Source organism: Physella acuta, unplaced genomic scaffold (assembly GCF_028476545.2).
Source record: "Physella acuta isolate Inbredline_101_S28 unplaced genomic scaffold, ASM2847654v3 ptg000333l, whole genome shotgun sequence".
NCBI classification, from domain to species: Eukaryota; Metazoa; Mollusca; class Gastropoda; family Physidae; genus Physella; species Physella acuta.
Window position 1 is genome coordinate 56,192 of NW_026731852.1, and position 23,804 is coordinate 79,995.

Consider the following 23,804-nt stretch of genomic DNA (forward strand, 5'->3'; position numbering starts at 1 on the left):
GAAAAGATGCCTGGAAGAGACTCTGACTGTTAAAGCTACACATAAAGATATGTAGCCTTAACACTCCTTCAATATAGTGTTATATAGGAGTATAATAAAAATGTCCACACCCTCGGGCCGAACCTCATCCAGCTTCGTTAAGGGGGTATGTCTATGGATTTAGTTGTTTGGATAAGGTATCGTTTTCAGCGATATAGGTAGTGTTTTGCTTAACAAGGAAATATCATGTTAAATTTTTAAGCTTAACTCACATGTTGAGCACACAAACATAAAATAAAGGCTATACACACACAAGCTTGTACTTTTGAATAGAAGTAAAATGTGGGATAGAATTACTTGAATTATGTGTGAATAACTTGAGTCGAGGCCATCGTTAATGTTAGTGTTGGTAAAGCTAAACTATCGTACTCAGCTGGTTACGCAAGTGATATAATTTGCTTTTGTTAAATAGTGTTTTGGATCCTTGTGTAAATTTACGACTCTACTTGAAAAACTTTGAAACAGAACCCATCTCGCTCTGTCAAAGTGGACAGTAATGGTGGTCAGCAGTGGTGAGCACTTGTGTGATTGATGGCGGGGTTATTGTGATAGATGTTTCTTTTATTTGTTGTTATACATTAGTTTAGCAGGCACTACGGATAACTTTAAAATAACTTGGTATTTGTTGCTATTGGTTAGTTTAGCAGGCACTACGGATAACTTTAAAATAACTTGGTATTTGTGGCTATAGATTACTTTAAAAGCTTTTTTTTCGTTTGCATTAAAAGGTAAATTGGAATTGTTGTCGAGTATTTTGTTCAGTTTTATTCTGTTCTGGACTTTTGTCCTGCTATGTTCTGTTTTTGTTCATTTTTGCATGTAGCATTTTTCTTATTAACTCCGTTCTGGTCATTTTGTTTTATTTCGAGTTCTGTTCCCAAAATGTAAAAGTACTTTTAAAATGTATGCAATCTTTTGTAGCAAAGCTACTTCTCTAATAAAAGCCGCTAGGTAGTGTGTCAGTCAGTCAACTGTTTTTTTAGACGCCCCGGCATTGTCAGATGGCCTGGTAGTGTGTCCCGTGTCTGGACACTCAGAAAAAATACGCTAGTCAGTTCAGTACATGTGCATATTCATTTGATCAGTTGTTTTAGGTTGTGTCGTTAAACTATCAATTGATAATAATAATTTTTGCTTGAACAAAGTCACAAAACAGTTACAGTTGTAGACTTGAACCAAAGCTACCCCTAGTCTAGAGTAGAACTGAATTATACTAGTTAGCTAATTTGACAGCATTGGAGGGGGGTGGGGTGAGGTGTTATGGAATAAGCAATCAACTGTCCATCCCTTTCTGTGATGCGCGATTTTGCATTCATTTCGGGGGGGGGGGGGTGGCTGTTACATATCAAAACGTTTATTATAAAATGATACTCTTCCTATCGAATCGGAACAAATTCCTTGACACAAGTTACACATTTTATAACTATCCAACAATAGGTTCCAACACTTAAAACTAATTTACTGACATATTGGTAACATTTGTGTTATTTTGCTTTAAATAATTATAATTGTTATTAGTTTAAAAATAGCATTATATACTTCTTGGTTCTTAAACAGCCCCCTCCCCCCCCCCCCCCCGAAAGTTTAAGAAGTTCGAAAGCTATGTAGCCTGTGTCTATCTTAATACTGAAAAATTCAGTAATTCTGCTCAAAATGAACTTTGTTTTTAAAAAAAAACATTCTATCCCCTTTAGCCCTCTCCCTCCCTCCCCCACCTACGTCATCGCAGAGATATTTAACTTGAAACGAATGACAAATGAACCATTTGAACTAAACTTATGACATCCGTTCAGAAAACGTGATGTCTATTTAAATTCATGAAACACAAGTGATATAACTCCATCCTTTAGCTCCGTTATGACCCGATCTAATTACTCCCCTTTGGCTCTCGTCTCCCGTAAATTAGCCGGCAGTGCCACGTGACGTCACGGAAACCTTGTGGAATTATCGATCTAACAGCGGACCTGTCGCAGAAACAAATATAAACAGCTCACCAGTAGATACAGACCCGTCCATCGCCCCGAGCTAAGACTACTCACCGATGTCCAAATAGGGTGGTCAAGTGTTTCATTTCTACATCGGCTGCCCATCAGTACAGTTCAGACATTGGCATTCTGTTGTGTAGCTGACTTATACTGGATATCGTTTTTTTTCGTAAGACCATTTCGGCTTCAGCTAAAAGAAAGAAACAAAAGGCTAGCAAATATTATATTTATAGTGAGATACATAATTGCTACAAAATTTCACAGGAACTGCTTGCCGTTTATTTAATTTTTTAATATATATGCATATATATATATATATATATATATATATATATATATATATATATATATATATATATATATATATATATATATATATATATATATATATATATATAGGCGTATATATATAAATATATATATATATATATATATATATATATATATATATATATATATATATATATATATGTATATACCTTTGTTCTGGTTTGTGATTAGCCTATTGTTTGTAATAAGCCTATTGATGTTTTCTAATCTACAGCAGCTGAGTAATTTAGAAGAAAGATGACAGAGAAGAAAGGTCACGTGACCGTGCACTGGTTCAGACATGGGTTAAGGCTCCATGACAATCCCTCCCTGCTGGATGGGCTGGAGGACTGCCACCAGTTTTACCCTGTCTTCATATTTGATGGCAGTGTCGCAGGTACAGTTGTTCTATAGTTGTTTTACCCTGTCTTCATATTTGATGGCAGTGTCGCAGGTACAGTTGTTCTATAGTTGTTTTACCCTGTCTTCATATTTGATGGCAGTGTCGCAGGTACAGTTGTTCTATAGTTGTTTTACCCTGTCTTTATATTTGATGGCAGTGTCGCAGGTACAGTTGTTCTATAGTTGTTTTACCCTGTCTTTATATTTGATGGCAGTGTCGCAGGTACAGTTGTTCTATAGTTGTTTTACCCTGTCTTTATATTTGATGGCAGTGTCGCAGGTACAGTTGTTCTATAGTTGTTTTACCCTGTCTTTATATTTGATGGCAGTGTCGCAGGTACAGTTGTTCTATAGTTGTTTTACCCTGTCTTTATATTTGATGGCAGTGTCGCAGGTACAGTTGTTCTATAGTTGTTTTACCCTGTCTTTATATTTGATGGCAGTGTCGCAGGTACAGTTGTTCTATAGTTGTTTTACCCTGCCCAACTTTGTAGTGAGAGCATCTTCCTCATAAGAATGTTTATTCTTTAGTGAGGGTCATGAATTAATTATTTACAGCATCATCTCATTATGTGTTTTATGACTGCGAAAGTCTCGAGTTCAAATCCGGGTGCTACTCAGTATTATAATACTGAATCCACCCAGCTCTTATGGGTAGCTAACTATTCTTAGGGAAAATAAATGTGACTGGGCATAGTGCAGACTATCCCTTCATATAGCTAGGTCATTGAAAAGTTAAACTCTACTTCATCTGCCCAATGTGTCTTAGGCATAAACAGGAAAAGATGACGATAATTGATTGATTATTTTTGTCAACTGTTTCTGCAGGGATTGCTACAGCTGCCTTTCCCAGGATGCAGTTCCTTCTCCAAACTCTGCAGGACCTGGATGACAACCTCAGAAAACATGGGACACGACTCTACACCTTTCATGGCGACCCTGTTGGAGTTTTTAAAAAACTGTTTGAGGTTTGTATTCAGTTGATTAATTGCTTTTCATCATCATCTTTTCCCTTAATACCCATTTCATATGTGGCTGCCAGAGAAATATCTTTCCACCTCTGCCAGTCTTCGCAAATTTTCTTGGCAGTCCACCAAGCTAGTCCTGTTTTTATCAGTTGTTTTTCTGCTGTGTGCACCCACATTTCTTTTGGCCTCTCCTATTTTCATTTTCCTTACTTTTATTCTCTTTTAAAGAAATTAGATTTATCTATTTTTCAACAAAGTTGATATTTTAATTAGAATGTCAAATGGTCACTGTGAATAATGTATGTCTGTTTGACAAACTAGGAATGGGGCATGACAAGGTTGATCTTTGAACTCTATGAATGATGTATTTGTGTTTGACCTAGGAATGGGGTGTGACAAGGTTGACCTTTGAACTCTATGAATGATGTATTTGTGTTTGACCTAGGAATGGGGTGTGACAAGGTTGACCTTTGAACAAGACCCAGAGCCCTGCTGGCAGAACCGAGACAACCGTGTCAAAGATTTGTGCGCCAAAAAAGATGTGGAATGGATTGAGAGAATCAGCCACACACTCTGGGACCCTCAAGTGTAAAGTGACGTTTTCTTTTGACAAAAAATAGTATTTAAAATATGGACTTCATTCATTTCACGTGCTTGTACATTTTACATCTCAGCTTATTTAATTTTAAGACTTTATTTGCAAATTTAAATGAACATAGTTTGTTTTTGATTGGCTGTTTTTAGAGTTATTCAAGAGAATGGAGGTAGCCCCCCTTTGACGTACGCCATGTTCTGTCAGGTGACTGACATGATTGGCCTACCCCCCCAGCCTGAAGGTGATCCTGACTTCCATGGTATCTCCCTACCTGTCAGTGAGGACCATGACAAGAAGTACAAGCTCCCTACCCTGGAGCAGCTTGGTAAGTTTTCAACTGGTGACGTCAAATGATTTTCATAAATACTTGGGTTTTTTTTATTGTGTAATATTACATCAATATCAATTTCATTGGAATTTTTTAATTAAATATATTGTTTTTAGAATATTGTCACTATAGACCATTGCCTTAATGACCATTTATAAATAATTATTCAAGGAGTGGAGGTGGAGTCTGAAAGACAAAACAGCCCATGCTTTCCTTATTTAGGAGGAGAAACTCAAGCTTTGAAACTTCTAGCTATACGCTTGGAAAAGGAACGTATGGTATGCTAGCATTTGTATGCCTATTTCCACTATAGTGTATACATACTGGTATTTTTCTTATTTGAATATCAACATAGCACATATATTTTGACCGTGTTTCAGGCTTTCAGCGTGGGACAGAGCCTGCCCAATCAACTGTACCCAGAGTTATCTGGCATGTCCTTGAGTCTCTCCCCACATCTGCGCTTTGGTAGTATGTCTATCCGCAGATTTTATTGGGCGCTTCGAAAAGTATACTCAGAGGTAAATTTTTTTCTTTCTCCACACTGAGAAATGATTTATTCAGAAGAAAGTATTTCATGTTATACACCATATTTGTCTACCAAAGTAAAACCAGAAAGAAAAGTGGCTGAAATTTGATTCTATGGGCTGTATGGTACATAAATGTTGACCTGTAGTACTTAATTATGTTTTGGGAAATCACTTCCCACAGTACAGTTAAGAAAGAAGAAGTAAACCGCACCATTCCTCCACCAGGTCCACCCCAACACAGCAGTCCCATCAGGCATCACCTGCCAGCTGATCTGGAGAGAATACTTCTACTGCATGTCAGTCAACAATCCAAACTACAACAAAATGATTGGAAACCCAATCTGTCTCAATATTGATTGGTACGAGAATGACGATCAGCTGGAAAAGTGGACTCTGGTACTTACACAAATAAAATTTTGCCCTCTAAGTGTAAAACTGGATAAATAAAGTTTCCCTCCTTAGAGTAAAACTACATCAATAAAATGTTTCCCTTTAAGTAAAATAAAATAAAATGTTTCTTTCTACATAAAAGTAAATAAAATGTTTCCATCTAAGAGTAAAACTAAATTAAATGTTTCACTTTAAGTAAAACTAAATGAAATGTTTCCCTGTTAGGGTAAAACTGGCTACCCTTGGATTGATGCTTGCATGCGTCAGCTGACACAGGAGGGGTGGATTCACCAGGTGTGTCGACACGCCACAGCATGTTTCCTCACCAGGGGAGATTTGTGGATTAACTGGATGAAGGGCCTTGAGGTATGAGATTAATCGCTGGATGAAGGGCCTTTAGATATGAGTTCTTAATAGTTAAAAAACCAAGTAATTGTCTTGAGTTAATCAAGTTGAATGTACCAATGAGAATTCTCCTCTAACCTCTAACTCTTGTGACCTACTTAGGTCGAGTCATTTTTATTTTGACATTGTATAATTCCTTATATGGAATGATTGTGTAACACCTGGGGTTTTTCCATTGACTATTAAGGTGTTTGAGACATAGAAAATTTCCATTAAAATCTGATTGAATGATTCTGATCAGATGATTATCCCAACCAATGGCGACATGAGTTGAGGATAACCTCCCCTGTCACAGAAGTCTTTAATTGCCCCGCACACTCGCAACACGAGGCAGTTTATCTTGACCTGGCAGTCTACGAGGCAGTTTTACCTTAGTCAGGCAGCCGTCCATATTGTCCGGCTATAGACTCTGACCATTTGAACGTGAGAGTACTTAAGACCTGTGTGTGCCTTGCTTTCTTAAAGTGATTTAGTCTTCTAGTTTAATATTACTTGTCGCTCAGTAATTCTAGAAACTACAGCAGTGTTGTGTGGCCTGTAGCTGTTCTTTAGACAGTGTAGAAATCTGTGATAGTGTTTTTTCCTACATTGTGTAAGTTGGTTTTTGATATTTTATACATTAAATATTTTATTTAGTTCAACCTTGTGTTCTGCCACTTCTGAGTTCGCTGATTAAAAGGTCGTATGTAGATTGGATGAGTGTTAATTACAATAGTATCACTAGCTTCCCTAGACATTAAATTCGAGCCCTAGTGGTCGTTGTGTTAAGTGTTCATCCACTTAGGCCGTAAGGCATTTGCATATGACCCCGAAAAAAGAATCCGGGGACGTTCTCCTTCTATTTGGCTGATAGATAGGTTAACGTTACAAAGTGGGGGCTCGTCCGGGATTTAATCTGTCGTTCCAGTTGTTGGTCATATCAGTTGAATACTAAGGTTAGTTGGATTTAGTTGTTTTTATATCCAGTAGCGCAGTGTTCTTACAACGCGCGCTCAGGCTAGAGTATCTAGGTCAAATAAGCAGACGTGTCGTCCTAGATTGAAGAGGTCAAGTACACGGCCCAACGCTGTGTATTAATTTAAAGAATCTAGGCTTGTTGTGATTTTCAAGTTAGTGTTATGAGTGGTATGGAGTCTTTTTTGGCTAATCCTACTTTTGAAGAGGTCGAGAAGTTGAGTAGAAAAGTTTTGATTAGTGTTGTTAAGGAATTGAAATTGGATTATTCTGTTACGCAGAAGTCAGAAGTGTTGAGAGATAAAGTTGTTGTTCATTTTATTAATGAAGGGGTATTTGATGAAAGTTTGTTGGCTGGTGTGTTACTCCGCGAGGAGAAAGTTGCTTTAGAGAAGGCATTAAAAGAACAGGAGTTAGAGGTTAAAATTGCTTTAGATAGGAGGAGGTTGGAATCAGAATTTGGTCAAGTTAGTGATGTCACTTCTCTGGTAGATCCAAAAAAGTTGTCGGTAGGGCAAGTGATTGCCAAATTTGGGAAATTAGTGCCTAAATTTGATGAAACAGATTTGGTCGTTTTCTTTAACTCGTTTGAGAGTTTAGCGAAGACATGTGAATGGCCCGAAACTTCCATTACTGCTTTATTGAGCTCTGTCCTTACTGGGAAAGCTGCAAAAACATACCAGGCACTCTCTCACGACGTTCAAAATAACTATAGTTTGGTCAAGACTGCCATTTTAAAGGCCTACGCACTGACGCCCGAGGCCTATCGGACAAAATTCCGAACACTCCGCAAGTTACCCACACAATCATATGTGGAATTTCTCTTTGAAAAGGAGAAAATATTCTCAAGGTGGCTACACTCTGAGGAAGTTTCTGAGTTTGAGAAACTCAGGTCACTTATCCTAAGGGAAGAATTCCTATCGTCCCTGCCTGAAGAGATACGACTACACATTCTGGATAACAAGATAACTGACATCCAGAAGGCTGCTGAGTCGGCTGACACATATATGTTGGTGCATAAGAAACCACCAGTGTCAGGAAACCGCCTCAACCCCGTGCTTCCCCTTTTTGGCAGCAATCCTCCTGTTGGCCAACATTTGAAGACATCACAGTCCAGAGAGAAACCAAGATCAACTCTCAATCGTCGAGCAGTATGCCAGTTCTGCAAAAGGCCTGGTCATCTTGTCAAGGACTGTTACAGAGAGGTGGTGCGTACTTCTGCGCACTATGCTCTATCCCCTCAAGCAGCCAGTTCAACTATGAACTCTAGAATTCAAAAGGACTCTAACCCTAAGTGTCCGCAAGAAGGTAGTCAAGTCTCCACACATTATGTGCAGTCACATTTTGACTGTTCTCGCCACCATCCAGTTTCTTCCGAGTCTACCGATCTCGAGGGATCGAGAAAAGTTGACTTTTCATCTTTTATTGCTGAAGCCATCATTAGCAAACCAGGTGATCCGTTGTCTCAGAAGAATATCACCGTTCTAAGAGACACAGGAGCGTCACAATCACTCCTTTTGAAAAGTTCAATGGACATTACACCAGAGATGAACACCGGAAGGATTTCCATTATCCAGGGAGTGGGGACAAAATCTACTGTCGTCCCTCTACACAAGTTTGCCCTGAAACATCATCTCGTCGAAGGTGAGGTCATTTTAGGTGTGATAGATAGTATTCCAGTCCCAGGAGTACACCTACTTCTAGGGAATGACCTTGCGGGAAGCAAAGTATACCCCTGTACGGTTTCAGACCCTTTGTCAACAGTTCCAGATAATGATTATGAACTGTATCCTGCATGTGCGGTGACAAGAAGCCAGACCAAACAATTGGCTGACATCACGTCTGAACCACACCCGCCATCATCGTCAAGAAATTCGACTCTCAAACTGGAGTCTATGCTTCCAGAGAACACAAGCCTGGGCTTACCCCTGAGGATATCTCAGGAAGACATCATTAAAGCTCAACAAGTCGACGCGGAACTCAAAGCAGCGGTCGAAAAATCTCTATCATCTGACGATGGAGAATATTTCTCCGAGAACGGCCTCTTCTTTCGTCGCGCTATACCAGTGAATGCCTCACCAGCCGAACCATGGTTGGGTAAAAACCAGCTGTGGATCCCTCCACCTTATCGGCATGAAATACTTAAGCTGGCACATGACCATCCAATGTCAGCGCACCCAGGGGTCTCTAAAACGACGGCGAAGATCAAAGAACTGTTCTTTTGGCCCAAAATGAGAAAAGATGTGTCGCGTTACTGCAGAAGTTGCACGAACTGTCAGTTGGCCGGAAAGCCAAACCAGACAATTCCTAAGGCCCCTTTGAGTCCGATTCCTGTATTAGAAGAACCTTTTTCTAAAATCGTCATGGACTGTGTAGGTCCCTTGCCTAAAACCAAGACGGGCAACGAGTACCTACTTACCTTTATGTGTTCAAGTACCCGTTTTCCCTAGGCGATTCCCTTACGGAACATTAAGGCAAAGACTGTAGTCAGAGCCATGACCCGGTTCTTCACTACCTTTGGATTACCTAGAATCGTGCAAACAGATCAAGGCAGCAACTTCACCAGTCACCATTTTCAGGAAGCGCTAGCCAAGCTAGGCGTTACCCACATCACCAGCTCAGCCTACCACCCTCAGTCTCAAGGCGTACTTGAGAGGTTCCACCAAACCCTCAAAACCATGCTAAGGACATTCGCTAATAGTAACACCCAATGGGATGAGTCTGTTCCTTGGATTATTTTCGCCGCGAGGGACTGTGTCCAGGACTCTTTAGGCTACTCGCCTTTTCAACTTGTGTTTGGACATTCTGTCCGTGGCCCCCTGAAGCTGATACACGAACGTTGGACAGGTACCAGTGATCATCCAGTGGAAAACTTCGACGATTTTCACGTTCGACTGAAAGCCGTGTGCGAAATGGCTCACAAGAACTTAAGAAAGGCCCAAGTGAGAATGAAAGAACTGTATGATAAGAGTTCTTGTAAACGAACATTCAATCCAGGCGACAAAGTTCTTGTGCTGGTGCCTAATCTGAACAATGCGTTATCCTTGAGATATTGTGGACCCTTCACTGTGCATTCAAAATTAAGTGATTTGAACTATGCTGTCAATACGCCCGACAGAAGAAAGAAACAGACAGAGTATCATGTCAACTCACTGAAAAAGTATTATGATAATTGTAACAATTTTCAATCCACAGCTAAAATTAATTTACCTGTATGTTCTAATGTTTCTGATGATGTGATACATGATAAATTGAAACCCCCAAAATTGGTAAATTCTTCCTTTTTAGATAATTTGAATGTCCACCTTATGCATTTGTCCACAGAGGAAAGCCATAGATTGTCTCAGTTATTTGAGACATTTCCCTCTATTTTTGGGGATGCCCCCAAAGAAGCGAAGGTTCCACCTCATGATGTAGACGTTGGTGACGCAAAACCCATTAAACAACACCCCTATAGAGTTAACCCGGAAAAAGCTGCTTTGATAAAAGATGAAATTGATTATATGCTCAAGAATGATATCATTGAGCCCAGTTTCAGCAACTGGAGTTCCCCATGTCTCCTAGTCCCGAAAGACGGTGGATCTTTCAGGTTTGTGACCGACTTTAGGAAGGTGAATGCGCTCACCAAAGCTGATTCCTATCCCTTACCTCGGATAGAAGACGTTATTGATAAAGTTGGTCAAGCTAAGATAATTTCCAAAATTGATTTACTTTCAGGATACTGGCAAATCCCCTTATCTGACCGTGCAAAAGAAATATCTGCTTTTGTAACCCCTAATGGTTTTTATAGATACAAACGTATGCCCTTTGGTATGCGAAATGCTGGTCAAACTTTCCAGAGGGTCATTAACTCTGTCATTGCTGACATAGACCAATGTGAGGCCTACATAGATGATATAGTTGTATTTTCTAATACTTTTGAAGAACATATTGTTCAATTGACTAACCTTTTTAGAAAATTGTCTGAAGTGAATTTTACTGTAAACTTACATAAAAGTGATTTCTGTAAAGCTTCAATTACCTATTTGGGTTATCAAGTGGGAACGAACCAAGTTCGGCCCATTGAAGCTAAAGTAGATGCTATTGTAAGGTTACCACCTCCCAAAAATTGTAAAGAGATCAAAAAGTTCCTTGGGATGGCTGGTTACTATAGGCGGTTCTGTCAAAACTTTTCAGCTATTGCTGAACCTCTTACTGCATTATTGAAAAAGGGTGTTGAATTTGAATGGTCCAATAAATGTCAAGAAGCTTTTTTAACCATTAAGTCATTTTTATCAAATGCTCCTGTTATGGCTGCACCAAATTTTAGCATGCCCTTTAAACTTGCCATTGATGCTAGCAACTTAGCCATTGGCTCAGTCCTATTTCAAGAAGACAACATGGGAATTGACCATCCCATTGCCTTTTTTTCCAGGAAGTTAAATGAGAACCAAAAGAATTATTCTACTATTGAAAAAGAAGCTTTAGCTTTGGTTTTATCATTACAACATTTTGAAGTCTATGTCTCCTCTTCAACCAATCCAGTCAGAGTGTTTTCTGACCATGATCCCCTGAAATTTACCTCTAAGTTAGGACAGACAAATCAAAGAATATTGAGATGGTGCTTATATTTCCAAAATTTTAATCTGGAAATTTCACACATTAAGGGTAGTGATAATGTTGTGGCTGATTGTTTGTCAAGGATGTAAAATCTTGTTACACACATTGATCATGTGACACGCTTTGTGGTTCATTAGGACCATAAACAGGTTTTGTTTGAGTGTCACTCATATGAAAATGAGTGGTGTGAGTTAGAATTTTTCAAAATTCCAATCCTGTTGAATATTTTGTTTATTTTCAGGTGAACCTTAATTAAAGGTGGTTCTTGATTATATGTAATCTTTTATAATAATATGTCTCATATGACTCAATTGATATTGTAGCTAGTCATTGAAATAAAGGTCTTACCCTGGCGGGTTTACCACTTTTAATATCCACATGGAAATATTGTAATACCCTTTTTTGAGGGATTTTGATGTATAATTACTTTTTGAAGGGTTACTCCCCTTTCACCAATTGTAAAAGTTGGAGTTACTTCCCTTTTATGTTCAGGGATATTTTCATCTGGTATTATGATTTTGATTGCCTACATTTGTAAAACATTTTTGTTATTTCATTGCCAGATTGGTTCCTTATGTATGTTCTTGTGGAACCTATCTGTCACTTCCAAAAAGGGAGGGGATGTGACCTACTTAGGTCGAGTCATTTTTATTTTGACATTGTATAATTCCTTATATGGAATGATTGTGTAACACCTGGGGTTTTTCCATTGACTATTAAGGTGTTTGAGACATAGAAAATTTCCATTAAAATCTGATTGAATGATTCTGATCAGATGATTATCCCAACCAATGGCGACATGAGTTGAGGATAACCTCCCCTGTCACAGAAGTCTTTAATTGCCCCGCACACTCGCAACACGAGGCAGTTTATCTTGACCTGGCAGTCTACGAGGCAGTTTTACCTTAGTCAGGCAGCCGTCCATATTGTCCGGCTATAGACTCTGACCATTTGAACGTGAGAGTACTTAAGACCTGTGTGTGCCTTGCTTTCTTAAAGTGATTTAGTCTTCTAGTTTAATATTACTTGTCGCTCAGTAATTCTAGAAACTACAGCAGTGTTGTGTGGCCTGTAGCTGTTCTTTAGACAGTGTAGAAATCTGTGATAGTGTTTTTTCCTACATTGTGTAAGTTGGTTTTTGATATTTTATACATTAAATATTTTATTTAGTTCAACCTTGTGTTCTGCCACTTCTGAGTTCGCTGATTAAAAGGTCGTATGTAGATTGGATGAGTGTTAATTACAATAGTATCACTAGCTTCCCTAGACATTAAATTCGAGCCCTAGTGGTCGTTGTGTTAAGTGTTCATCCACTTAGGCCGTAAGGCATTTGCATATGACCCCGAAAAAAGAATCCGGGGACGTTCTCCTTCTATTTGGCTGATAGATAGGTTAACGTTACACTCTGCAGGTATTCGACAAGTACCTGCTGGATGCTGATTGGTCAGTGTGTGCAGGTAACTGGATGTGGGTGTCATCGTCAGCCTTTGAGAAAGTTCTACAGTGCCCTCGCTGTATATGTCCTGTACGCTATGGAAGACGCATGGATCCCAAAGGCGAATATGTCAGGTACTGAACCAGGGATAACAACTTTAAAAACATGATTTAATCTTGGGACCCCTAGTTGTTTAACATTTTAGCATGTTTTGGTTTTGCACTTGATTATTGTGTTTAAATATTTTGCTAATCTTCTTCAATCATCCTCCTAATTTTGTTGATTAAGGCATACTTAGACATTGTTAGATCAATCTATTAATGTTTTTTTCATTATATTATATCAAACTCACTCAACATTTTAATTCATCATGTTATTGTGCTTGAATATTATTTATGTTGTACCCAGACGCTATGTGCCAGAGTTGAAAGACATGCCCCTGCAGTACCTGTTTGAACCATGGAAAGCACCACTCAAGGTGCAGAAAGAAGCCAACTGTGTAGTGGGTGAAGACTACCCACACCCCATGATAGACCATAAAGTGGCATCAAAGGACTGCCAGGCCCGTATGGAGCGCATCAAGGCCAAATCTAAAGGTGAGTTTTTACCTGACTTGTTGCCCAGTTTACTCATTACATCTACATTAATTATTTTAACACAGAATATTTAAATTTGAATAAACATTACATTTTATGTAAATGTGTTTCTAATAAAACCATTTAAATTTTTTTTTATTTATTGTCAACTTGAGTTCTGTTTCTCTCCCCATTTATTGTCAACTTGAGTTCTGTTTCTCTCTTATTTATTGTCAACTTGAGTTCTGTTTCTCTCCCCATTTATTGTCAACTTGAGTTCTGTTTCTCTCCCCATTTATTGTCAACTTGAGTTCTGTTTCTCTCTTATTTATTGTCAACTTGAGTTCTGTTTCTCTCTTATTTATTGTCAACTTGAGTTCTGTTTCTCTCTTATTTATTGTCAACTTGAGTTCTGTTTCTCTCTTATTTATTGTCAACTTGAGTTCTGTTTCTCTCCCCATTTATTGTCAACTTGAGTTCTGTTTCTCTCTTATTTATCGTCAACTTGAGTTCTGTTTCTCTCCCCAGATATCCCACACATCAGACCTGCAGATGAGTTGGAAGTACTCACTTACATGTTCAGTAAAGAGTTTGAAAAGATTGAACTTTGCACTCACAATGATGACAAGCGCTCAAGCATGGTCAACTATTTTTAATTCCCTCATTGAATCCTCCACAATCGGCCTATATTTGACTTAGCATTAGATTTCTTACAATATCCATTTAGGCACCTAAAATTTGTATTGTAAACTTCAGGTGTTTAAATCAATGGAACTGTTTCTAATAGTTTTGTTGTTTTGTGCTTCCAATATAAATTACGAAACCCTGGTATGAGAATTTACTGTATACTCAAGAAAATAAATATATTTTAAAACGCCATTGTTGTTTTCAGGGCTAGTAAAGCTTATAAAAATGTTGTAATGTTGATCTTGTTTAGTTAACTTGAGACAGGTTACTTACTGATAAAACTTACAATAGGGCTGCTATATTTTTGTGTGTTTGATGTTTCCTTCCTCTGTGGCCTTTGTTGTGCCTGCCTTAGAGTTTTATATATATCAAACTGTTTGCTCTAATATATTTATCTTTTTATAATGTATTAGGAATACATTTTTTCTTTGTGATATATTGTATCAATGCTGTATTTTGGATAGTTGTACAATGTTTCTTTTTACTCACATATCAGTTCTAATATTATGAGATTGTTTACCTTTAAGGCTGTGATTTGATAAAGAAGTGAAATGGCAAAAAGTGTTCATGAGCCATACTATATATATACATATATATATATATATATATATATATATATATATATATATATATATATATATATATATATATATATTATCCTGTTTATTGAAATCAATAGGTTTATATACAGTTGTATAGATTGTGTAATATTGTAGTAGAACAAAAAAAGCCTCTTTCTAACCTTGATGTAAACTTGTAACATTTTAAATGCATTGTTTTACTTTCTTTGTACTAATATAACTGCTCACATTGCTTGTATGTTTAGTTCTTGATCAGCTCTACTAACTGCTTTATATTAGTTTTTTCATTGTTACTTTTTAACGCAAAAAAAAAACTCACTGACATATCAGGAAAATTGTCATTATTTTTAAGCCTACTATTTCATTTTGGTGATAGTGGCCAAGATATATCAAAACAATATCAGTTTAGGCATGTATATTTTTACCTCATCCTTATCACCATTCCTGTGGACCCAAAAGGGCACAAACACACCTCATTGTACTTGACACATACATCGGGGTTGTTTTTTTTAAAACTTTTTTATGTGAAAGTTTATTATATTCTATAAAGACTGAAAAGCTATAGTTTATAGTTTCTCACCAATGCTTTATGATGATTAAAATCAAAGTGAAGCTATCAAGTATATAGCTTTCTTGACATTCCATTCTAAATATCTCTGCACAAGTAAACATCAGTTAAAATTATGTCATCATCTTGGTACTGCTCTGGTAGTATAACTGTGTTATCTGTTTATATTTAATAAGCCTGAAATTGTTATTGTTACACGCAGTGTTGTGATATGGTTATGTAACTTTGTTGTCTCAATAAAATGCTTCATATAGATCAATGAACTGTTCAGTTTTTATTTGTAGCACAAACAAACAAAAATTGTGATGATTTCTCACATATAAGTTGTGTGAACCTGTTGTCGACCATCTATAAAATTCAAAGACAACATGAGCGTGTAAGTGAAAACCACACAGGTGGGGATGATTCCCCCACATAAGTTAAGACCAGAGATGGACAACACCCCCACATACACCACAGATGGACAATGGTCCAATATCAGTGAAGACCACATAACTAGACAATACTTTCCTAAAAGTTTTATTTAGTAGGCTAGATATATATATATATATTATAAATTATTTTGGCTGACTATTTAGTTTAATATTTCATGCATTATTTTTTATGCAGAAAATTGTTAAAAATCATAGAATCAATTTTAAAATTATTGCAATCATAGCACTTTAAAAAGGCGAAACTTTGACAAGTTTTATATTTTTAACTATTCTTACAACAAACTTAATCTACAAGGACATATTAGGCCTACATTCCTTATTAATATATTCAATCTTAATAATAATTAAATAAATTTATAAAATCTCTTATTTAAATTTTTACACCATAAATTTGTAGGCCTATTTAAATTTAATGCATAGTGCTCTTTTATCGAAAAGTTAAATACCTCACTATAGCCATGGTAAACAATCAATATGGCTACATCTTACTTTAAATTTCTTGACAGCCTAGTCTAGTGGATAAGTGAATATGTACGAGCATTGTAATCTTTTAAAATGTAGTTCTAGTCTACCCATTTAAAAATAATTTAACTAGAAGTTTAACCTCTTAGAATAAACTATGAATTACTAAAGTCATTGTATTGGTTATTCGGTGCAAAGACGTTTGGTTTGAACTGGAAGTTTTCCGAAGTTTGAAGTTGAAAAAAAGATAATCTGAGAGAATCTAAGTGTTTTACAATGTATTAGAATTTAAAACTTAGATCTAGATCTACATATTTCACAACAGGCCTGCCACTACTAGATTCTAGATCTACTTGAACTTTAACATAAAGTTAGGAAAGCATCTATTCTAATCATAATGAATCTAAATTTATTCTAAAATCTAATGTAATTTTAAATTTAAGATAAGATTAAGAAGTAGGCATTCCTTACCAAGTTACCAATCTTTAGACTTTAGGCCCACTGATTGATTTAATTTTAGGCCTAATTTTAAACTAATTTAATTTTAATAATTTATTCAATTGGAGACTGTGTCACTTAATTATTAGGCCTATTTAATTTTAAATTGAATTAGATAGGGCCTATGTCCTTCCACTTAGATTTTAAATATTATTTTTATTAGGGGCCTAGGCTAAACTGCTAAACTAATAAGACAAGATCAACAAAGTTTTGATTTATCCTAGAGAAGAGAGACCCCCCCCCCCCCCCCCCCAACACCTTTCCTTTGTGTTGAAACTGGAACTACACACCTACAAAAACAAGCCATAGCTTGGGGACAGAGATAATTTCTACTAAAATCTAAAAATATAAATAACACTGATGTCTCCCTTGAATTTATTATTTTAACTTTTGTATTTTAAAAAAGTATGTTTAAAATAAGAATGAGTGCAAAATGTAGTAAAGGTCACCTGTTTTGGACTAATGATAAAACCTGTGCTCTGATTGATTTTCCCAATGTTATTTGTGCATGGTAGTTAATAGGAACTTTTTTCACATAAAGAAATGTCAATTGAAATAAAGGGGTCGGCGTGGTCGAGTCGGTAAAGCTCATGGTTGCTAAACCGAAAAGTCTCGAGTTCGAACCCTCGGGCAGATGAGGCTCGTTAGCTGGGGACAGCCACTCTTCTAGGAGAGACAACTCCAAAAATCAAACAACTGCTGCCTTGTAGCTTGTTCTTGGTTGGGCAAAGGCTATGGAAGCAAATCCAAAAAGAAAAGCAGGCTGAAATCGGAGTCAATGGCCTCAATGGCGCATAACCAGTTGACACGTAACGCTTAATTGTGTTGGAGGCGTGGTCGAGTCGGCAAAAAGCTCATGGTTGATAAATTCTAACAAAGTCTCAAGTTCAAACCCACTGGCAGATAAATCTCGATCCCCTTCAACACTAATAATTAAGAACGAAGAAGAAGAAGAAGAATTGAAATAAAATAACAAATAACATCAGAAACTGATAGGAAATTTCTTATTTGTCAATATTTAACATTTTATTGAAATTTGCTAATAGTTTAATAGCATGAATTTTTAGGTAAGGAAGAGAAAATGTTAGATTTTTTATATGGAAATCAAATTCATTATCCCAATAATCAAAATCCAGCTCAGTTTCTTTATTTGAAATATTTTGTTAAATTAAAGTTGCCACTTCACAACAGCAATGACATTAATCATTCATGGTATTGCTATAGCAACTAGTAACCTTCACATTAATTATTCATGGTAATGCTAAACAAACAAAGAAACACTGCTGTCAGGCTTACTTTCCTGTTATTGTTGTATGTGTTTCAATATAAGTGTCAACTTTAATGGCTGGTTTAAAAATAAAAGAATTTTAAAAGAGAATAAAAATGCTGAAATAAAATTCTACAACATTCTGACCCAGAGTATAAGTGTTTTTTGTCATGTATTAAATAATTTGTGTTAAAAAGTTGAGTTAGTGGATTTTAGATCAAATTATAAGTTTGTGCTGTCATTAATAGTAACAGTTTTTTTTTATATATGATTGTTCATTTTCAGATTTATTTTGGTCATGAACTGTTAAGGAGGAGATTTGTTTTGGATCTATATATTTTTCAAAGACTGATAAAATATTGAGAGACTTTAAAGAAAATGGCATCTTCCCACCCTGGGAGTGCTCAGAGCCGGACTAGTTCATTGGGGTCAGCCAGTTCTCGGAGTTCAAGCACACCACCCTCTAGTGCAGGGAAACGTGTGGGGCCACAGAACAAGAAACCTGCAGCAGACGCCAAAATGACCACTGCATCAAGAACTCAAAAGCCTTCAGATAGGCTGAATCCAAAAACCATAGACCCGGTCAGTCTTTTACATGAATGATATAAGTAAATAGAGAAGTAATGTTTATACAAACAAAAAATTAAAATAAAAAAATAGAGGGTCTATTACGGTCTTAATATCTAATGGTAATAATTTTTTTATAGTTTTTTAATAACATTATCTTTTAATTTTGATGTAGAAAAATAATAAATGTACACATTTGTATCAGGTTTTACTCTATGATCTCAGTAATAAAGTTTAATTTGTTTTACCAGTTTTCTGCAGGTTCAAAAAGCCAATCAGCTTTTGCATCAGTGTATGCAAATGGAGGGGTGCCTTGCAGGTCTGACTCTTTGTAATTCTGTTAATATGTTTTCATTTTAAGGATGCATTAATTATTTTAAGTATATGTGAATCATATGTGACGGTGTTATGCTGGTATTTTCCATTCTTTTGTAGGAGCTTTAATTGAAGGTTTTGTTTTTAGATTAGTCCATGGCAGTGTCAAGCATAAATTAGCATGGGACACGCCCCCTGACCTTGTACCATTTGATCCTGTTTTAGTCACTTTAGCTGAGGTAATGTTTGATATTGTATTATTGAATGTGTAAGAATAAATCCAAAAATAATGGTATACTTATAATTTATTTAATAATAATCTCCATGTTTTAGGTTACATAGTTTTAGAAAAACATTTATAAATTAGCAAGTTAAATAATTTAGCATAGAAATATTTTTTTAAAGTGTATTTGTAGATACAGAATAAGACAGATGGCATATGGTATATAATGGTGTGCATGTGTACATTTATTCCTCAGGATCTGTGGTGTATAATTTGTGTATGTGTATATTTATTCCTCAGGCTCTGTGGTGTATAATTGGTGTATGTGTACATTTATTCCTCAGGATCTGTGGTGTATAATGTGTGTATGTGTGCATTTATTCCTCAGGATCTGTGGTGTATAATCTTGTGTATGTGTACATTTATTCCTCAGGATCTGTGGTGTATAACTTATGTGTATGTGTACATTTCTTCCTCAGGGCCTGAAGGAAACAGTCCACCCATACACATTTGTTTCCTTCATGGGCTTCAAAGAGTTGCTGGATGCACCAGGGGCTGCCCAGAAGGCCACGCCTCTCCTGCCAAAGTTGGCCCCGCCCATCAGAGCTGCCTTAGTAAGAAACTTAGTACTTTCTCTGACATTATCAAATAGTGTCTACAAGTCTGACTGTCCCATTTTATTTATTTGATGTGCTATATCAGTCTTGTCTATGTTATTAGCTATAACTTGTTATTTTTTAACAACTTTAAAAATAGACAAAGTAAAACTAAAATCTTATTGTGTACTAGAGCCTTGATGTTAGACAAATTAAAACTAAAATCTTATAATAATGTTCTAAAACTTTGTTCTACAAATTAAATCTAAAATCCTATTATGTACAAGAGCTTTGATGTACTATACAAACATAGATTGTCTCCCTGCTTTAGACAAGTTACATTGAATCTAAAATATTGTTGTGTTTGAGAGCTTTGATGTTAGACAATTGTGTACTAGAAAGACGTAGATTGTCTCCCTGCTTTAGACAAGTTACATTGAAACTACAACCTTGTGTTTGAGAGCTTTGATGTTAGACAATTGTGTACTATAAAGACGTAGATTGTCTCCCTGCTTTAGACAAGCTACATTGAAACTAAAACCTTGTTGTGTTCTATTTCTAGAGCCACCCAGACAGTGAAGTGTTTGAGCGTGGCATGGAGTGTCTGCTTCGTCTTAGCTCTGTTGTTGGACCTGCCCTAAATGCTTACCTGAAAACATTTTTAATGGCAGTAAGTTTTTTAACACATCCCCTCACTCACCTTAATGCCACCCCACACCTCACCTTAATGCCACCCCACACCTTAATGCCACCCCACACCTTAATGCCACCCCACACCTTAATGCCACCCCACACCTTAATGCCACCCCACACCTTAATGCCACCCCACACCTCACCTTAATGCCACCCCACACCTTAATGCCACACCCCACACCTTAATGCCACCCCACACCTTAATGCCACCCCACACCTTAATGCCACCCCACACCTTAATGCCACCCCACACCTTAATGCCACCCCACACCTCACCTTAATGCCACCCCACACCTTAATGCCACCCCACACCTTAATGCCACCCCACACCTTAATGCCACCCCACACCTCACCTTAATGCCACCCCACACCTTAATGCCACCCCACACCTTAATGCCACCCCACACCTTAATGCCACCCCACACCTCACCTTAATGCCACCCCACACCTCACCTTAATGCCACCCCACACCTTAATGCCACACCCCACCTTAATGCCACCCCACACCTTAATGCCACCCCACACCTTAATGCCACCCCACACCTCACCTTAATGCCACCCCACACCTTAATGCCACCCCACACCTCACCTTAATGCCACCCCACACCTTAATGCCACCCCACACCTTAATGCCACCCCACACCCCACCTTAATGCCACCACACCTTAATGCCACCCCACACCTCACCTTAATGCCACCCCACACCTTAATGCCACCACACCTTAATGCCACCCCACACCTTAATGCCACCCCACACCTCACCTTAATGCCACCCCACACCTTAATGCCACCCCACACCTTAATGCCACCCCACCTTAATGCCACCCCACACCTCACCTCCTTCACCTTCATGCCACCCCACCTATCTCACTTGATGCCACACCTCACCTTAATTGCACCCCACTACTCACCTCCCTCTTCTTAATGCCACCCCACCTATCTCACTTAATGCCACACCTCACCTTAATTGAACCCCACGCCTAACCGTAATTGCACCCCACGCCTAACCTCCCTCTACCTAATGCCACTCCACACCTATTACATGCTTGTTTCATTGACAGCTGTCTAAGAGAATCATGGAGAAAAAGTATAAAGAAAAAGTTACAGAATCCTTACAGCATTTGGAACAGAATGGGGGGAAGGTAAATTGTGTTCTAAGAATCTTAGTTTAATAACTCATCATATAAAAATTGTGAATTTTAAAAAAATAGTTTAAATGATAACCCATTTTTAAGTTAATTTTTTTTTAAGTGTTATGTCCCTCTATAAAATACACAACAATTTGTCTAGGTTATTCAACTGTCATCATCCATCATTTTATTAAATTTGTTAGGTTTATGTTTTAAACTGCTGTGTTTGTTTTCTTATCTTGTAGGAAGTGTTGCCTATTATTAAATCCAAGGTGCCAACTTACTGTTCAATATTTGGATGAGCTGGTGTTGCACTTTCCTATGTTATATCTTGTGGTAATTAGACTGTCCAGCAATTCTGTGATATTTCTTCTCAGTTTTATAAGCTTTCGTCTTCCTTGTTAAACATTTTCACACATCAAATCTCTGCAGTATTCATGTTTTTTTTTTTCCAGGTTTTCTGTTTATGTCTATCAAAGTATAATCTAGAGCTAATTATTTCTTCAATTACTCTACAGCAATTAAACCATAGAAAACGCAAACATTTTTATAATTCTGCAAGTCATCAGATAGCTACCTAGATTAATTACTTTGGATATAAAGAGTACTGAGATTGTTTCAAGGGAAACAACTTATGTAGGTTTTACTAGTTTAGTTGTCTATCTTGTTCACATATTATAAAAGATGTGAACCAACTACTTGGATATAATTTGCTTTTTAACTAGGGTACTCACACGACTCATATTTGATTGGATTAGCCAATCACATGACTCTCATTTTATTGGTTAGCCAATCACATGACTCTCATTTGATTGGATTAGCCAATCACATGTGAACTGCTGAAATGTCGAACAGGATGTGGACAAGAAATGTAATGTTGCATTTTTTTGTTATTGATAATTTAAATAAATAGAAACAATAAAACTTCATTCATGGAGTAATCAAATGACAAGTTGGAGTGGAGTTGGAGATTGACCAACAACTTAGGCAATTGAAACATGATTCTATTTGTAGACAGCTATTAGCATTATGATAATTTGTATTTTCTTGTGTGTGTGTGAATTTTCTAGAGTTGTGTGTGTGAATTTTGCTACTCTCACATTTACTCTGTGCTATCAACAAAAGTTATCTCCCTGTAATTTACTTGGTGCTGTCTACAAAAGTTGTCTCCCTGTACTAATGTCTGGTTGACAACCCACATTTTTGACATTAAAGTAACTTGAGTAACTCATATTATTTTATATTAGGGGGTCTTCTATTAGTGCAGTCTCTCTGATGGGGGGAAAGGACTAGGAAATGTAACAATAATATAAATTAAACATTCCTTAGTATCAAAAATTGATGAAAAATATTTTCTTTACAATTTTTTTTTTTTAAAAATCAATCCTGGTAATCTGGTTATTTTAGTAGGTGTTTGTGACTTCATTTTAATTGGAGGATGTATCATTTCTTTGTGTAGAGGTGTGAAATGTTAAATAACAAAAACAAATAGAATGACCTTTAATTTTATGGATGACCCTGTATGCACAACTACATTTTTCTCATTATTCACAATGTTTCATTGTTTAGTACTTGACTGAAATTTTACTTCCAGAGTCTTTGAACAATTTTCTTTGTTTTGACAGTTGATAGAAGTAAAGAACTGGTCAAAACTTTGATTAAGTTTTGTCAAGTTTCAGTTAGTTTGACTTATGCCTGGAATGTATCTTTCTTCAAACTTCACTTAAAAAAAATTCTTGAACCAAATCAACCTGAGCTTGTTTGTTTCACTGTCTTTGTAAATAAATGCAGTCTGTGGTACTACTTCAATAAATTTTATTTCATCCAATTTTGTTGCTGTTTACTTGTTTGTTTGTTTTTTTGTTTTTTTAACCAAAAATGTGTGTATAGTTGGTTACTTGTTTATTGCATATAGAAAATACAGTACATGTCAACTTAGACATTTACAACAACTCAGTCAAGCGAAAACAAAATCTCGAAAAACATTGTAAATTTCAATATATTTTAATAAAAAAATAAATTGTCTTACCCGATTTGAGTTAAAATTTAGTGTAATATTGTTCGATGTTTTCATATAAGGCACTATCACTTTTTCTCAACACTGGTGAAATCTATAATTTATTTTAATGTCCGAAACAGTAGAATTAAAGAAAAAGGGCTTTAAATATTTGAGTCGATTATCTAAATTTGATATCAGTATTGCATCAGAAAGTTACTAAATGTTTTAGTTAAAACATAAACAACAGAGTTAGTAGACAAAAGACAGGAT

The 23,804-nt window shown here is 36.7% G+C and overlaps 2 protein-coding genes across 5 annotated transcripts in view; both read left to right on the forward strand.

The window, feature by feature from the left end:
• LOC131940845 (cryptochrome-1) overlaps window positions 1-14,814 on the forward strand; it is a 30,246-nt gene extending 15,432 nt beyond the window's left edge. For 2 of the 4 annotated variants that reach the window (XM_059299725.1, XM_059299723.1), the window contains exons 2-13: window positions 1,946-2,193; window positions 2,569-2,730; window positions 3,564-3,703; window positions 4,149-4,291; window positions 4,448-4,623; window positions 4,798-4,904; window positions 5,007-5,147; window positions 5,382-5,552; window positions 5,772-5,912; window positions 12,916-13,073; window positions 13,348-13,535; window positions 14,043-14,814. In XM_059299725.1, the coding sequence (XP_059155708.1) occupies window positions 2,592-2,730; window positions 3,564-3,703; window positions 4,149-4,291; window positions 4,448-4,623; window positions 4,798-4,904; window positions 5,007-5,147; window positions 5,382-5,552; window positions 5,772-5,912; window positions 12,916-13,073; window positions 13,348-13,535; window positions 14,043-14,170 (1,632 nt within the window). In that variant the 5' untranslated portion in view covers window positions 1,946-2,193; window positions 2,569-2,591 and the 3' untranslated portion in view covers window positions 14,171-14,814. The remainder of the gene's footprint in view (window positions 1-1,945; window positions 2,194-2,568; window positions 2,731-3,563; window positions 3,704-4,148; window positions 4,292-4,447; window positions 4,624-4,797; window positions 4,905-5,006; window positions 5,148-5,381; window positions 5,553-5,771; window positions 5,913-12,915; window positions 13,074-13,347; window positions 13,536-14,042) is intronic. The other 2 variants (XM_059299724.1, XM_059299721.1) reach the window with 1 other exon arrangement.
• Window positions 14,815-16,247: 1,433 nt separating this feature from the next.
• LOC131940851 (PACRG-like protein) lies at window positions 16,248-22,877 on the forward strand. The gene is made up of 8 exons (XM_059299739.1): window positions 16,248-16,315; window positions 18,297-18,593; window positions 18,830-18,897; window positions 19,042-19,132; window positions 19,596-19,730; window positions 20,275-20,382; window positions 21,467-21,547; window positions 21,781-22,877. Exons 2-8 carry the CDS (start codon window positions 18,390-18,392, stop codon window positions 21,835-21,837), a joined length of 744 nt encoding a protein of 247 aa, XP_059155722.1. The 5' UTR covers window positions 16,248-16,315; window positions 18,297-18,389; the 3' UTR covers window positions 21,838-22,877.
• Window positions 22,878-23,804: the final 927 nt, after the last annotated feature.

What these genes read in the sequence shown, in the direction of transcription:
- LOC131940851 (XM_059299739.1), top strand. Translation starts at nt 18,390, where the DNA reads ATGGCATCTTCCCACCCTGGGAGTGCTCAGAGCCGGACTAGTTCATTG. An exon ending in AATGGAGGGGTGCCTTGCAG is followed by an intron (nt 18,898 to 19,041) that starts GTCTGACTCTTT and finishes TTTTGTTTTTAG; the next exon opens with ATTAGTCCATGGCAGTGTCA. An exon ending in TTTTAGTCACTTTAGCTGAG is followed by an intron (nt 19,133 to 19,595) that starts GTAATGTTTGAT and finishes TTTCTTCCTCAG; the next exon opens with GGCCTGAAGGAAACAGTCCA.